Here is a 12,728-nt window from a genome sequence, read left to right as displayed (position 1 = left end):
CAGTTTGCTTCATAATATAACCTAAAATTTGGTTATAATATAACCTAAAATTCTCTTTCTTTAGTAGCCAGTAAATATTTCAGTTTTATTCTAGATTTTCTGCTTGCCCAGATAAACAATGTAATATCTCTCTGCCATTCTTTTAATGATGCATAATTTTTAATGATGGGGATTGTATGAAACAGGAATAGCATTTTTGGAAGCGTGATTCTCTTACTCATTGAAAGCCTGCCTAAAAAGGACAATTTTAAACCTTTCCATTTTTTTGAACTCTTCTTTTATCTTTTCCCATTTTTATAGTTATTTGCAAATAATTCAGAGTTTTTATTTGTAATAAGAACGCCTAGAATTGTTTTTTTTAACTTATATAAAATCCTGAGTTTGTTTCTAATAATTGAATTTCTTGGTTGTTCATATTTTTTATCAATATGTTTGGTTTTTCTTTGTTAATTTTTAATCCTGAGGTTTTTTCAATATTTTCTTATATCTCCAGTACCCCCCCCCCGGTCTTTTAATGGATCTGGTAAGGATATTATGAAATCATCCACAAAAGCTCATGTTTGAAATTCAGCTCCTTTAGTGCCTTCTGAAAGACTGAGAAGAACTTAGACTCTGCAAGAACCCTCACATTAGTGAAAACTACAGAAAAACATTATTCGTTCAATGCTTTCTTTATTGAGATATTTAAATGCTGCAGTTCAAGTTGTGGGGAAGGTGGAACAGAGTTTCATATATTTCAAGGAAAAGCATAGGATTATGAGAACAACTTAAAGACTGTTGTACAACTTTATAGCTTCATAGTGACAACATATTTGTGTATACACAGAGTAAGTAGAATTGAAATGACCTTTTTCAATGAATGTCAGTATAGGATGAAAAGATATTGATGAATTTAGGCAATAAAATACGGTAGAATCTCTAAAAGCATGTTTCAGTTACTCAGGCAACCTGTACTATAAAACAACGGGAAGATTGGCATTAGGAAGCAGGAAGAAGAAAGGGAAAAAAGAAGGAAGAACCCAAGCCCTGTCTCTTTGGAAATTTATTTCCCTTTTCTTGAATTAGTGCTGGTCCAGAGAATAACCAATATTGTTTGGTTTTTTTGAAAAAAAAGTATCAGAACCAGCACTTCACTAAAAGCCTCTTAACTCATTACATTTCATTCATTCAAGATGAGTCCTTTAACAATCCAATGTGTGGGAGAAGGAATTGCTACAGTGATGGAGGAAACAACACTCTTAGGAAATTGTTCTTCCTCAAAAATCACATAAAGACAGGACCCATTGCTCTCTGATTGTCAATATTTAAATTTAATTAGCTACCATAAAATCTTTGCTCTCAGGACCTGGGACCCCCAGAAATCAGGAGGAAGCTATTCTTTAAGCAGATAAAGAGAAGTAAAATTGGTCAGAAAAGGAAATGGCAGACAGAAAAAGAATGAAGCTGACCCTCCACAAAAAAGAAAGCCTCTTTGCCTCAGTCTCTGCAGTGATGGGCACTCCAGTGAATGAGACAAAGAGGAAGAAGATGCAGAAGACTGACATCTTCTAAAAAGGGATTTCCGTATTCATCTTCCATTGCTTTCATAATATCCATATCCATAATATCCATATCACAAGGGTCCCTTTATTATGGTTTAGCAAATCTGCCAAGGGCAATGATGCTCTGGGTGCAATTGTGGAGGGCAAAATATAGGAAAGGATGATCAGCCACAAACTCCAGGGACTCCCGACAGGGACGCCTATCCCGGGGACAACGGCAGTCCTCTGCTTCCTCACCACCTTCCTCATCGATCTCAAGGAAAGCATCATGGACCAGCTGAGTAAGAGCCACTCCTTCTGTGGTTGTTGCTTGAGAGAAATCAGCCTTTTCAGGATCAGAAAGATCACACAAATCCAGGTATTCATTGATATAATAGCTCTTCTCTAAGCTGAACTTTGGAATGAAGACATCCACCTCTTCAGGCTTCAGATAACAGGACAAGTCAAGCAGGTGCTCATGGCTCAGACCATCCTCCAGCTAGAGGAACAAGCATAAAATGGTGGTGAGAACATTTCAACTCAAGATAGACCCAGATTCAAAGAATGATGGCTGCAACCCACAGCTAATAATAAATAGTTTTACAAAAACATGGCCTGATTATTTGAAGGCCAGAGATGATTGGCTGGATCCATAAAGAGTTTAACCCAACAAATGGATAGAGTGAGAAGTGTGAGAAGATGCCTTACCTGTTCAAGAGCTTCTGGACTGCAGTCTGTTGGGAGCAGAATGAAGAAGCTGAGTTCACTGTCTTTGTAGGGGACCTCAAGTACTTGCACCTCAGTGCCACAAATATCAATGGTGCCTGTGTTGTAAGTACCCTTCCTGTTCATCAGCTGCACAGTGTAGCAATCTCTCTGAAAAGAGAAAGAGAGAAGACAAGTAAATGTAGGGTGAAGGGAGCCATCCTTTTGATTTCATTTTGCAAGCTGGGACTATGAACCAGAAAGCATATGTTATAATGCTAAAATTGAAGATTCCAGTCCTAAATCAAGCCCTAGATCACTTGTGTATTATCAGTCAACATTTCTGTAAATGCTACTCCTTGAATAAATCTACTCTGCTTGCAGCTAGCAGTTGCATTGCAATGGAAATTAGGAGCAAGACACATTGTCATTGCCTGTTTCCAGGACATGGACATGGGCTCTGACTCAGAGACTGAAGCAGTGGACCTGCTGGGAACTGCTACAGAACCAGAGCAGGTGGGGAGGGGGTTCCAGAGCCATATGTCTCAGAGAGAGACCAGAGTGCAATACCAGCTCTGGCAGGGAGTCCTTATATACAGAAGATCACTTATTCCTACCTACCTCCACCAAGCAGAGACAACAAAAAGAGGGCTTGAGGAGGTCTCAGAGGATTTATAGGAAGCACAAATTAATTATGCAGAATTTTCATTGAGGTGCCTGCCTTCCAAGAGCTTCCCCAGTCCTGCCTTCCAAGAGCTGTCAGAGATTATCTGACCTACTTGGCTCCCCATCATGTTCCTGAACTCTGTGCTTGACCTGGACTTTGTTTGTTGACTGTGGATTCCGTTTACCTGACTTGGACATTGCTGAACTCTGTTTGGGACTTAGGGATTTACTTTGTATTTACTAAAGTAAAGTAAATGGTGAACTGCATGTCGCTCTGTGGCTTGGCTTGCTCATTATCTGCTGGCTATCAGCTGTGTAGCAATCAGCCTTTGGCTGGTTGCCTGGACTATGTTTGAGACACACATCAAGTGTCTCCTTTTTTTGGAACTCTCCTTCCTCCATGAACAAAGATGTACAATATTGGAAGAAAGGCCTGAAATATCCAGAATATGTCCATAAACAATGTCCATACCTGTCCTGCTAAAATTAGCCATGTTCACAACTCTATTGAAACCAATTGGACTGCCTATTATTGGCTATGTGTATGCAAAATTGTTCCAAAGTGGGACTTTAGCACCACTAACTACAGCATACCCTGAAATCAGTGCTGTTTCTTCCGGTGCTATGCGCCAGAAGAAACAATGGTGTGCACGCCCATGGTGTGCATGTGCCACTCACCACCGGAACCACGAGCGCCATTCATTGCAATGGGGCTCAAGCATATGCGTTTTTGTTTTACGCGGGGGGGGGGCGGAACGGACCTCCTGCGTAAAACAAGGGCGCACTGTACATGAGAACCATGATCTCCAAACAAAAGGGCAGATAAAACTCTCTGCGGCAACTCCCATAGAATCCCAAAATGTGCTATGTGAAGTTGCAAGGCAATTGCTGATACAGTTGCATTCCCCTTTGCTCTGTAAAACTTGAAGACGGAAGCTATATGTACAGCATACATAATATATAACTCACCTGATCTGTATAATGTGGATAGAATGGGGCTTCTACTGTGAGTTCTTTGTCAAACTTGACTTGCCATTGTCCCTTGAAGTAGAGAGCATTCACCAACAACAGCTGAACAAGACAGTCAAAGCTGTCCTTGGGAAGAAGATTCTTGACTTTTCCTAGCAAAAAAATAGACATATGTTGACTTCCAATTTTTTTGCTATTATGCTTTATTTATTATTATTTATTTATTTATTATGCTTTATTTGCTTTATCCCTGCCAATGGAAAAGAGCAAACTCTTTGTGGAGAATAAAAGGAACATCTTAGTACTATAATCTGTTCCAGTTTTACATCTATATCAATCTAATCTCCTTTTTCTAGATGTTGGGAAATATCTAGATCAGCTTTCACCAGTCTGGTGAACTTCACATGTATTCTACTAGAGATTTCAACATTCTCAGGTAGCTGGGCAAAATCAATTAATCTGGGGGAAACCACATCAACAAAGGGCAGTAGAGGTCCTCTTATAACAAGCTGTTCAGTTGTTTTTATGGAAGAAAATATTTATTGAACAAGTACATTTGTTGATTTTGAAAAAGCCTGACTCTTGGCCCGAAACAGTCAGTCTAAATAGGCTGCTGTTGGGCCACATTGGGAGCATGGCATTTAGATGTCACATGCCCCGGACATGGCTGGAAGCTCTCCCAATGCTGCTCCAAGGGAAACGAACCAGGCTAAAAAGAAGGTAAAAATGCTCCTTTCCAGTAGTCCAGTTCTTGACCATGGTAGCAGCCTGGATCGGGGCCTGATCAGGGACAGCACATGTGATTGCCACAGTGATTGGGGGAGCGGCCTCTGGCCAATCCTTTTGCTCTGTCTGCTTGAGGCCTCTTGTCTCTCGATAAGATTCCCTTGGTTGCTTGAAAAAACCAACAATAAGAGATCTTCTCATCATAAGTTTATCTAAATTTGAGGAAAAAGCACTGAGTTGCTGGTGTCCTCTTACAATGTGTCTAGACCTCAACCAAAGATGTATGATTCTCTGCACTTCCTCCAGGGCATTATGGTGGTGTTTTGGACTGCTGCCTCCATCATCCCCAGTCAACACCTTTGTGCTGTGATGATGAAAGTTTGGAGATTAGCTTCACTGCCAGGATAGACCCAGGACGTAACTTTCTTAACATGTATCTTATCACATTCACCCATCACTAGGCAGTACGCAGCCCATATGCAACCCAGGCTTCTCTGGACTTGTCCCACATCTTGTCAAGAACAGGAAAACCTCGTTCTTGAAAAGCTGTGAGGCAAGCCTAGGTTGCATACAAGCTATATACTGTCCAGCAATGGATGAAAACAATAAGATCCACCTTTAAAAAATTAAATCTATCCTGGCAGTGAAGCTAATGTGATAATCTCCTTTGTTTAACAAATCTATGTGGAACTTGTTTGTTGAAGGTTTTCACTAAACATAAGAAAAAGCAATGAATAGGTGATGTGCTCTTACCATGTGTCTGGACCTCAACCCAAAGGTTTATGATTCTCCGCACCTCTTCTGGGGCATTTTGGAAATCTGCTCCCTCCACATCTGTCCAGTACAGTTTCAGAGCACAGTAAATAAATTTCTGAACAGAAAGAAGAAAAAATGGATCCAGGGGCCAGTTTTGTTTCACTAATAAAAATAAAATTGAGCAATGCCTCTCTTACTTCACAATTATTAAAACATTGCCCACAGTACTAAAAGTCTTGTCAGTTTTCTAAAGGTCAAGAAAGATAAAACTTGATGGGCATCCATGGACATAGAATTCCAGAAAGCCAATGGCACTCCTGAAAAGGGATTGCTATTTGTTAACTAGTTTAGGAGATTATTGCATTCACTTCACTGCCGGGTTAGACCCAGGATGTAACTTTCCTCATGTTCACCCACCACCAGGAAGTATGCAGCCCATATGAAATCCAGACTTCTCTTGCAGCTTTTCAATAATGGGATTTTCCCATTTTTGAAAAGATGCAGGGCAAGTCCAGAAAAGCCTGTGTTGCATACAGGCTGCATACTAGCCAGCGATGGGTGAATGTGATAAGATCCGCCTTAAGAAAGTTAAATCCCAGGTCTATCCCAGCAACAAAGCTAATGTGATAATTTCTTTAGATTCAAACTATGCTTCCATAAGACTTCAGAAGACTGGATTTGTTTGTGCAGTACATCATAGAACAAGATGTATCAGTATAACAAGAGTTCCATACAGTAGCTGTGCAATGGAGCCCTTCCGAGACTGAAAATCAGTCTTACCTGGATGAAGGCGATGGCATGGTCTCCATAGAGCTTGTTGGCAAAGCTCAGAGTGTAGTTGGTGCTGGGTGCATTCAGGACAGCAAGGATTTTGCTGAATGCAGTGTGGACTCCTTCAGGCGTCTCACACTCATAATCTGGAACACACTAATAATGAAGAAGGAAAGTTATGTTTAAAAGCACTTGCCCAATAGTACCTAAATATGTTTTGTTTCTCGGAGCCATAGCCAGCTACTAAATAAATTTTCTGTTAAACTGCTTTGCACATTTATGAAAACAACCAAACATGAAAATTTAACTACCCAAAGACTTTACCACTTACTCTTTCAGGACAAGATGCCTCAGAGGGGCAAACTGGCTCAGGACGGGGTCTTGGCCTTTGACATGTTTGTTCAGGACAGCGCCTTGGCCTGGGGCAGGCTGGTTCACAACGAGCTGGTTCAGGGCATGGTCTTGGCCTTTGACATGTTGGTTCAGGACGTTGTCTTTGTTTGGGACATGTTGGTTCAAGCCGTTGTCTTGGTTTGGAGCACACTTGTTCAGGACAAGTTCTGGGCCTAGAGCAGATGCCAAATTTTTCTTGTGCCTGCAAGAAAATTAGAAAACCCTTGTAATAATCAGTCCTCTAAATATAATACAGACTAGTAAGCCTAAAAAATAATGATCCCTCCTTTAAGTCATATTTAAAGTTCCCAAATATATGGAAAACATGCCTAATATGAATATTCTATTTCACCCAATAATATAATGGAAAAGATGCAAATAAGTATAATTTGCACAAAAAAAAAACAAAAAAAAATTCTGCACATGCAACTTGAGAAGGAATGATCACTTTTCACATTTGAATATTTGCAAGGGAAGCAGACTTCAAATGCGCGAAAACAAAGGAGTGACTATATATTGGACTTTTTCGTTTAAAAATCATGGTCACTAATCTTTCTTCACATGTGTGTTTATCCGCACTTGGCAATAAGTTTGATGTTGAGATGACTGGCAATAATGCAAAAATGCCAATTAATTATAGGAGTCACAACATCCATTAATTCATTTGGGCATCAGTGTAAATACCTTTAGTCTGGTTGCTGATCGTCCACAGCTTCTGGCTGCTCCCAGATATCTTCTGCTTAGGGACCCAATACACTCTTTCAGTTCATCCCAGTGCAACACCTTGATTAAAATTGTAAAACCATTTCAGATATTCCAGTCATATATGAGTGATATTTGTTAACTTCATACCTATGTTTGATGGTTCCCAATTTGTAATCAACCACAAAGTGGATTTTCTTATGCCTCCCAAACTTATGGAAAATTCAACATGCTCATGGCACAATATTTGAATCGTGTCACGTTGATGGTCCACATTTGAGTTGGACTTCTAAGGGGAGGTACATCTCTACCGTGTGGTGACAACAACATTCCACCTTGTGACTGAGAATTTAGAGGAAATGGATTTTTCTATAGGTACGTTTTATATATTGCTTAGGTGTAAGTCTGTACCCATAATGGATTTCATATACAGAGTTAGTTGTAGATATATACATTCTAGGGCATAATTTTAGAATATTAATCATACATTAATAGTCAAAAGCACCATTGACTTGGTTAAGAATTAAGAGGTTAATACATAGAGAATTGCAAGAGAGAAGTCATACATGCTTTTAAGTAAAAATGTACACAGATTTTCATTAATTTTGATGGAAGCAAACCAGAACAAGCTCCTTTAAAAATAATCGATGAAATGAACAAACCTAGGGCAATACTGTAGGAAAGCAAAGATTATTATATAAATTGTATAGTTGTGTTCATGCAAACTACATCTATAAAACAACAGTATTGTTGTAATTTTTGGTGTCTATAATGTTCTTGACTTTGGAACAAAACGTTGAGTTTCCATGAAACCAAAAACATGTTCTGCCTTTCCACTAAGACAGATTGTGAGAGGGCATGATTTGATTTAGTCTAAGATGGATGATCTTTCTTCCTAAAAGAGTGTGATAATAGAGTGAGGAGCAGTGATGGCAAGCCCATTTGCCACAGAAGCCAGTTTGAAGGTCCCATCCCTTCCCCTTGGTGACACCCACCTTCTCAATCTCAGCTGCTTGTTCACATCCAGATGCTAAGGCCAGCAGACCCAGAGCAGAGGTAGCATTTACAGGAGAAAAGAGGAGGTTGTCACATGGGTGCTCCTTCCTCACTGACTGGAAACAGTCAACAGCAAATTTAGCATTGGCTTCAGGCATGGTGGTCATGGTGACGTTTACAAGGTCTAAGAGAAAAACAAAACAATTCAGTACTGTACAATCTGTCAGGATATTCTTTCACCTATACATGTACACCACAACTTATTGAGATGAAGGAAAACAGAGTTATAATCTAACTAACCCTTCATGCCATATGGTCTAAGTACCTAAAACATTCCATGTGATATCAGGAAGAGTATCACTAATCACAAGAGTACCTGGAAGGAAAGATCCTTACCTGGCCTTTAGTAGAGATAATCAGTGACTGCTTGCTGAGGGAGATCTCTCTTGCTGTAAGGTGCTGGTATTTATACTGAGCTTGAAACACCTCCATGGCCATTAAAAATGTTTGTGTTTCCAAAACTGCTAGAGTTTGATTAAATTAAATTTACATAATGAAATTGCTGTAATGCATAAACTGGACATTTGTAATCATCCGGTGTAATTATCATAGAGGATTAAATATATACGACTCAGGTGACCTCATATAATTATATACACCTTGTGCTGCAGATTTCATAACAAGGTGATGATATTTGAAACACTACACATATTTTTCAAAAAGTTTTTTTCTTTATTCTTTAAAGTTAGGGGATAGATAGATAGATAGATAGATAGATAGATAGATAGATAGATAGATAGACAGACAGACAGACAGACAGACCCTATCCCTGTAGGACTCCCTTTTTCCTGCTATTTTTCTTGGAAGAGAAGCTTCCTTTTTGGAGGGATTGCCACTTTTTAACTGCAAATAGGGAAATCTCAGATGTTTTATAGGTGGTAAAGTATTAAAGCCCTCTCAGCCTCCACTCTCAGGCTCCTACTCTTGGTCAGGCTGTGTGATATACTTTCAAAAGGCCACACTTGCTATTGCTAATAATATGAAAGCCATCTTGTCTACCAGTTCATTCTGAGAATAAAACTACTGGTAGTTGATATTCCTAAGTATGCTTGGACAAGGTCTGAGGTCTGTTGGAGGGAGTCTCTTCTGTCCCATCAGTGAGGACAAAACACTCTATGCGAACTTGGGAAAGGGGCCTTCTCAACTGTGGCCCTCAGTTGTAGAATGCCTTTCCCCGAAGGCCTGACTGGCTCCAACCTTGTTTCACTGGTGGCCAAGGAAACACACAGTGTATTGAAGCCTTTGCTGCTGTCTGATTAATTCCAAAATATTTCGGCACATGGTTTTAATCTTTTTCAACCTTTTAAGCCTGTTTTAAATTGTTTACATATTTACTATGTTTTTAAGGTATTAAAATTGTTTTCATTGTCGTAAATTGTTTTACTCTATCTATACTCAAGTTACTTGTACAACACCCTGAGACGTTATGATACAGAGTGGGATGTAAATATTTTGATAAGTGTAAATGTAGATGAGGGAATATCTTTTTACATTTGTCTGAGAGGAAGATACATGAGCTGATCAGAGTGGATCAAAACTCTCATCATCACCACTACTATTTGTGAAACATTAAATCCAGTTTATCCTATGAGGTTTTCCCCTTTTAACCCACATGCTAGGGATCTGTTGTGTGTTTTTTTAATGGCTCCTCTAAATGTGCATGTTGTGCCTGATTGAGACAGGGCTCTTATGGGCTTGCTTGTGAGTTTTCTCTCACAGTGAGATACTACACATTATGTGTGTCACATACTTTAACCCTAAGAAGCAGGCTGTATGCACAGTCTGTCTGAAAGACTGTGTCAGATTCAAGCACATTCTGTATTCTGGCGAATGCTGGTCTATTGTGCCCTGTGTCTTTAATTTCATCTACTTTTTGACAATGCAAACAGAAATGTTTCAGCTGTGACATGAATCAACTTCCCATTCTTTTTATATGGCTTTTCATAATCATTGTTCCTGGTGCCAATCAGCATTCTCATAGGAACATTCATGTAGAGATTTCATATGCATATACATTAGATGCTGATTCTAAGGAAAGCACAGTAGTAATTTAGGGGTGGTGAACAACATGCTTGCTGGGACTGGAGTCGTATTTTGAAAACTCCCTCTTTCAAGGGCTCACTAGTCAGCTTCAGATTCACATTGTCACAAGAAAAAAAATGTCAATTTCTGACATTTGGAACCCAGTCCTGAGAAAAGTCACCAAAAATTCTACCCTGAAACCTTTCTGTTAAAGTTCTGCCTCAAAACTATTTGTATATTGGGTCTTGGAAATACGTAACTATTGTGCAGAAGGATCCTTATAACTCATGGAGGCATAACCACAGGCAGAAATTTAGACTCCCATCCACATTCACAGACTTCCCTTTGAAAGACACCCTTTTAATGTTTGGCCACTCTGATAGCCTTGGCTGAAGAGCAGGGTATAAGTAAATAATAATAATAATAATAATAATAATAATAATAATAACAACAACAACATGAGTATGAGTGTAAAATTGTGTTGACTGTTGCTTTCATAGGTTATTATCTCTTAAAATTCTTCTTAATATCTCTAGAGTTTAGTTTAGTCTAGTTTAGTTTAGTCTCTAACCCTCTACTAATCCAAAATACTTTGTATATTTAAGGAAGATCTGGGTAGTCCCTTGATCTTCCTTAATTTATTTCCTGCTGCATTTATCATTTATTAGGATCAACAACCTCATTCCAACCAGTCTTGCAAATCAGGTTTGGTAAGTTCAATTCAAGTTTCTTTCTTAATACATTTTAATAAAATGTCAATTTCTTGTTATTGGGGCTATAAATGCCCATTGCAGTTGCCATTCCAGCTGATTTCCAGAATTACACATCTACTGTGTCCATCTTCAAGTATCAATTTAGGGTGCAATGTTTCATTTATGTAAAAGACATTTCTTGCAAATTCAAAAGAGATTTAGAAAAACAGAGTTACATTTATTCCTTTGGGGAAGAATAGCAGTAATAAAAAAATGTTAGATCCAGGCTTTTATTTTTCTTTCAGATGATCCCCATGGAATACCTTATAGAAAATAGCAAGAAGAAATCTCCAGATTAGTTTGACAAGCAATGAAACCCAGAATAAAATGTAAAATAATGTATTATGATAAAGAAAAGTGTTGCTTGGGAATTTCTAAAATTAAATTTTATAAGACAAATGAAGCAATAGACGTAGGAGAAAATAAATTTTATTTAGAGCTCTATAAATACAAGCATGTGCAATGTGCCTTTCCCATCCATGGGGATTCAGTTCCAGGGAACCCCACAGATGAGAGAAAACATGCTCAAGCCATGTAAATGGGCATGATATCTATATGGATGTATGGGAATGACGTAGTCCAAAGATGTAAAATTTCCTTTGAGCAGTAATTAAAAAGAAAATCTGTATAAGATGATGTACAGATGGTATCTAACCCCAAATAAATTGTCAAAAATGTCTAAAAATCTTTCAGACCAATGCTGGGGATGTCAAGATATGGAGGACTCCTTCTTTCATAACTCTAAGATTAATTCAAAAAAAAAAAAAACTAAACTAAAGGCAGATATTTCTGGTGTTAACAAAAATGTTTCTGTTGGACCAAGAACTGGATAATAAATAAGGACCATGTCTTTACATGATAACAGTGGCAAGATTATTGTTTGCACAAACCTGGAAATGGACTGAAGAACCAGTGATGGATTGTTAACCTTTCTGAGTTAACCCAAATGGCCAAATTAATGTGAGTTGAAAAAGATAAGCCCAATGAAGTTGTTTTTTTTTTTTTTGAAAGATTGGAAACTGTTTATAGACTTTTTGAACAATAAAAAATCTAATGATGTATATCTATGGTGATGGTTATTACTAATTCTAGTAGGTTTTGTTGTCTCTGAGAGCCTTTAGGGCTGAAGGGCGGGGTATAAATACTGTAAATAAATAAAATAAATAAGTAATGGTGGAATAGTGTATATTTGTTACTATTCTTTTAATTTTTATTTTCATTACACTTAAGATGGGGAGTGTAGCCCTACTGTATTTTAGATATATGGCATGCTAACTAATTTAGTGTTCTTCTTTAATTTTATTCTATTTTACAGAGAGAATGGAGTTTTTCCACCTTCTGCTTCCAATTATGTAGTCTATTTGAGTTCTATATTGGCCATCAGATGTGTTTATGTATATAAACATCTCTTAGGTTTGTGAACTCGAAGGCTTTCATGGCCGGCATCCATAGTTTTTTGTGAGTTTTTCGGGCTATGTGGTCATGTTCTAGAAGAATTTATTCCTGACGTTTAGGTACTGGAAGCAGCACCAAAAACCACACAACATGGTTCTGATATGTGGATGACACTTTCACCATTTAGAGCCATGGAGAAGAAGATCTGGCTGTGTTTCTGAACCATCTGAACATTATCCACCCTAACATCCCATTCATAATGGAAAAAGAAAAGGAAGGAACACTGCCATTCTTG

The 12,728-nt window shown here is 38.4% G+C and overlaps 1 protein-coding gene across 1 annotated transcript; it reads right to left on the bottom strand.

Moving 5' to 3' along the window:
- Positions 1-1,629: 1,629 nt before the first annotated feature.
- LOC149316983 (serpin B3-like) lies at positions 1,630-8,371 on the bottom strand. The gene is made up of 9 exons (XM_089518790.1): positions 8,204-8,371; positions 7,177-7,289; positions 6,581-6,640; positions 6,445-6,499; positions 6,123-6,269; positions 5,340-5,457; positions 3,861-4,012; positions 2,229-2,396; positions 1,630-2,019 (listed from the first exon to the last, which is right to left on the bottom strand). Exons 1-9 carry the CDS (start codon positions 8,369-8,371, stop codon positions 1,630-1,632), a joined length of 1,371 nt encoding a protein of 456 aa, XP_089374916.1.
- Between the last annotated feature and the right edge of the window lie 4,357 nt (positions 8,372-12,728).

This window comes from Sceloporus occidentalis, unplaced genomic scaffold (genome assembly GCF_023333645.1).
Source record: "Sceloporus occidentalis isolate IW3139 unplaced genomic scaffold, rSceOcc1.0.p SCAF_3, whole genome shotgun sequence".
Taxonomy (NCBI): Eukaryota; Metazoa; Chordata; class Lepidosauria; order Squamata; family Phrynosomatidae; genus Sceloporus; species Sceloporus occidentalis.
The sequence above is the reverse complement of the archived record's forward strand: the minus strand, read 5'-3'. Positions and strand labels throughout refer to the sequence as shown.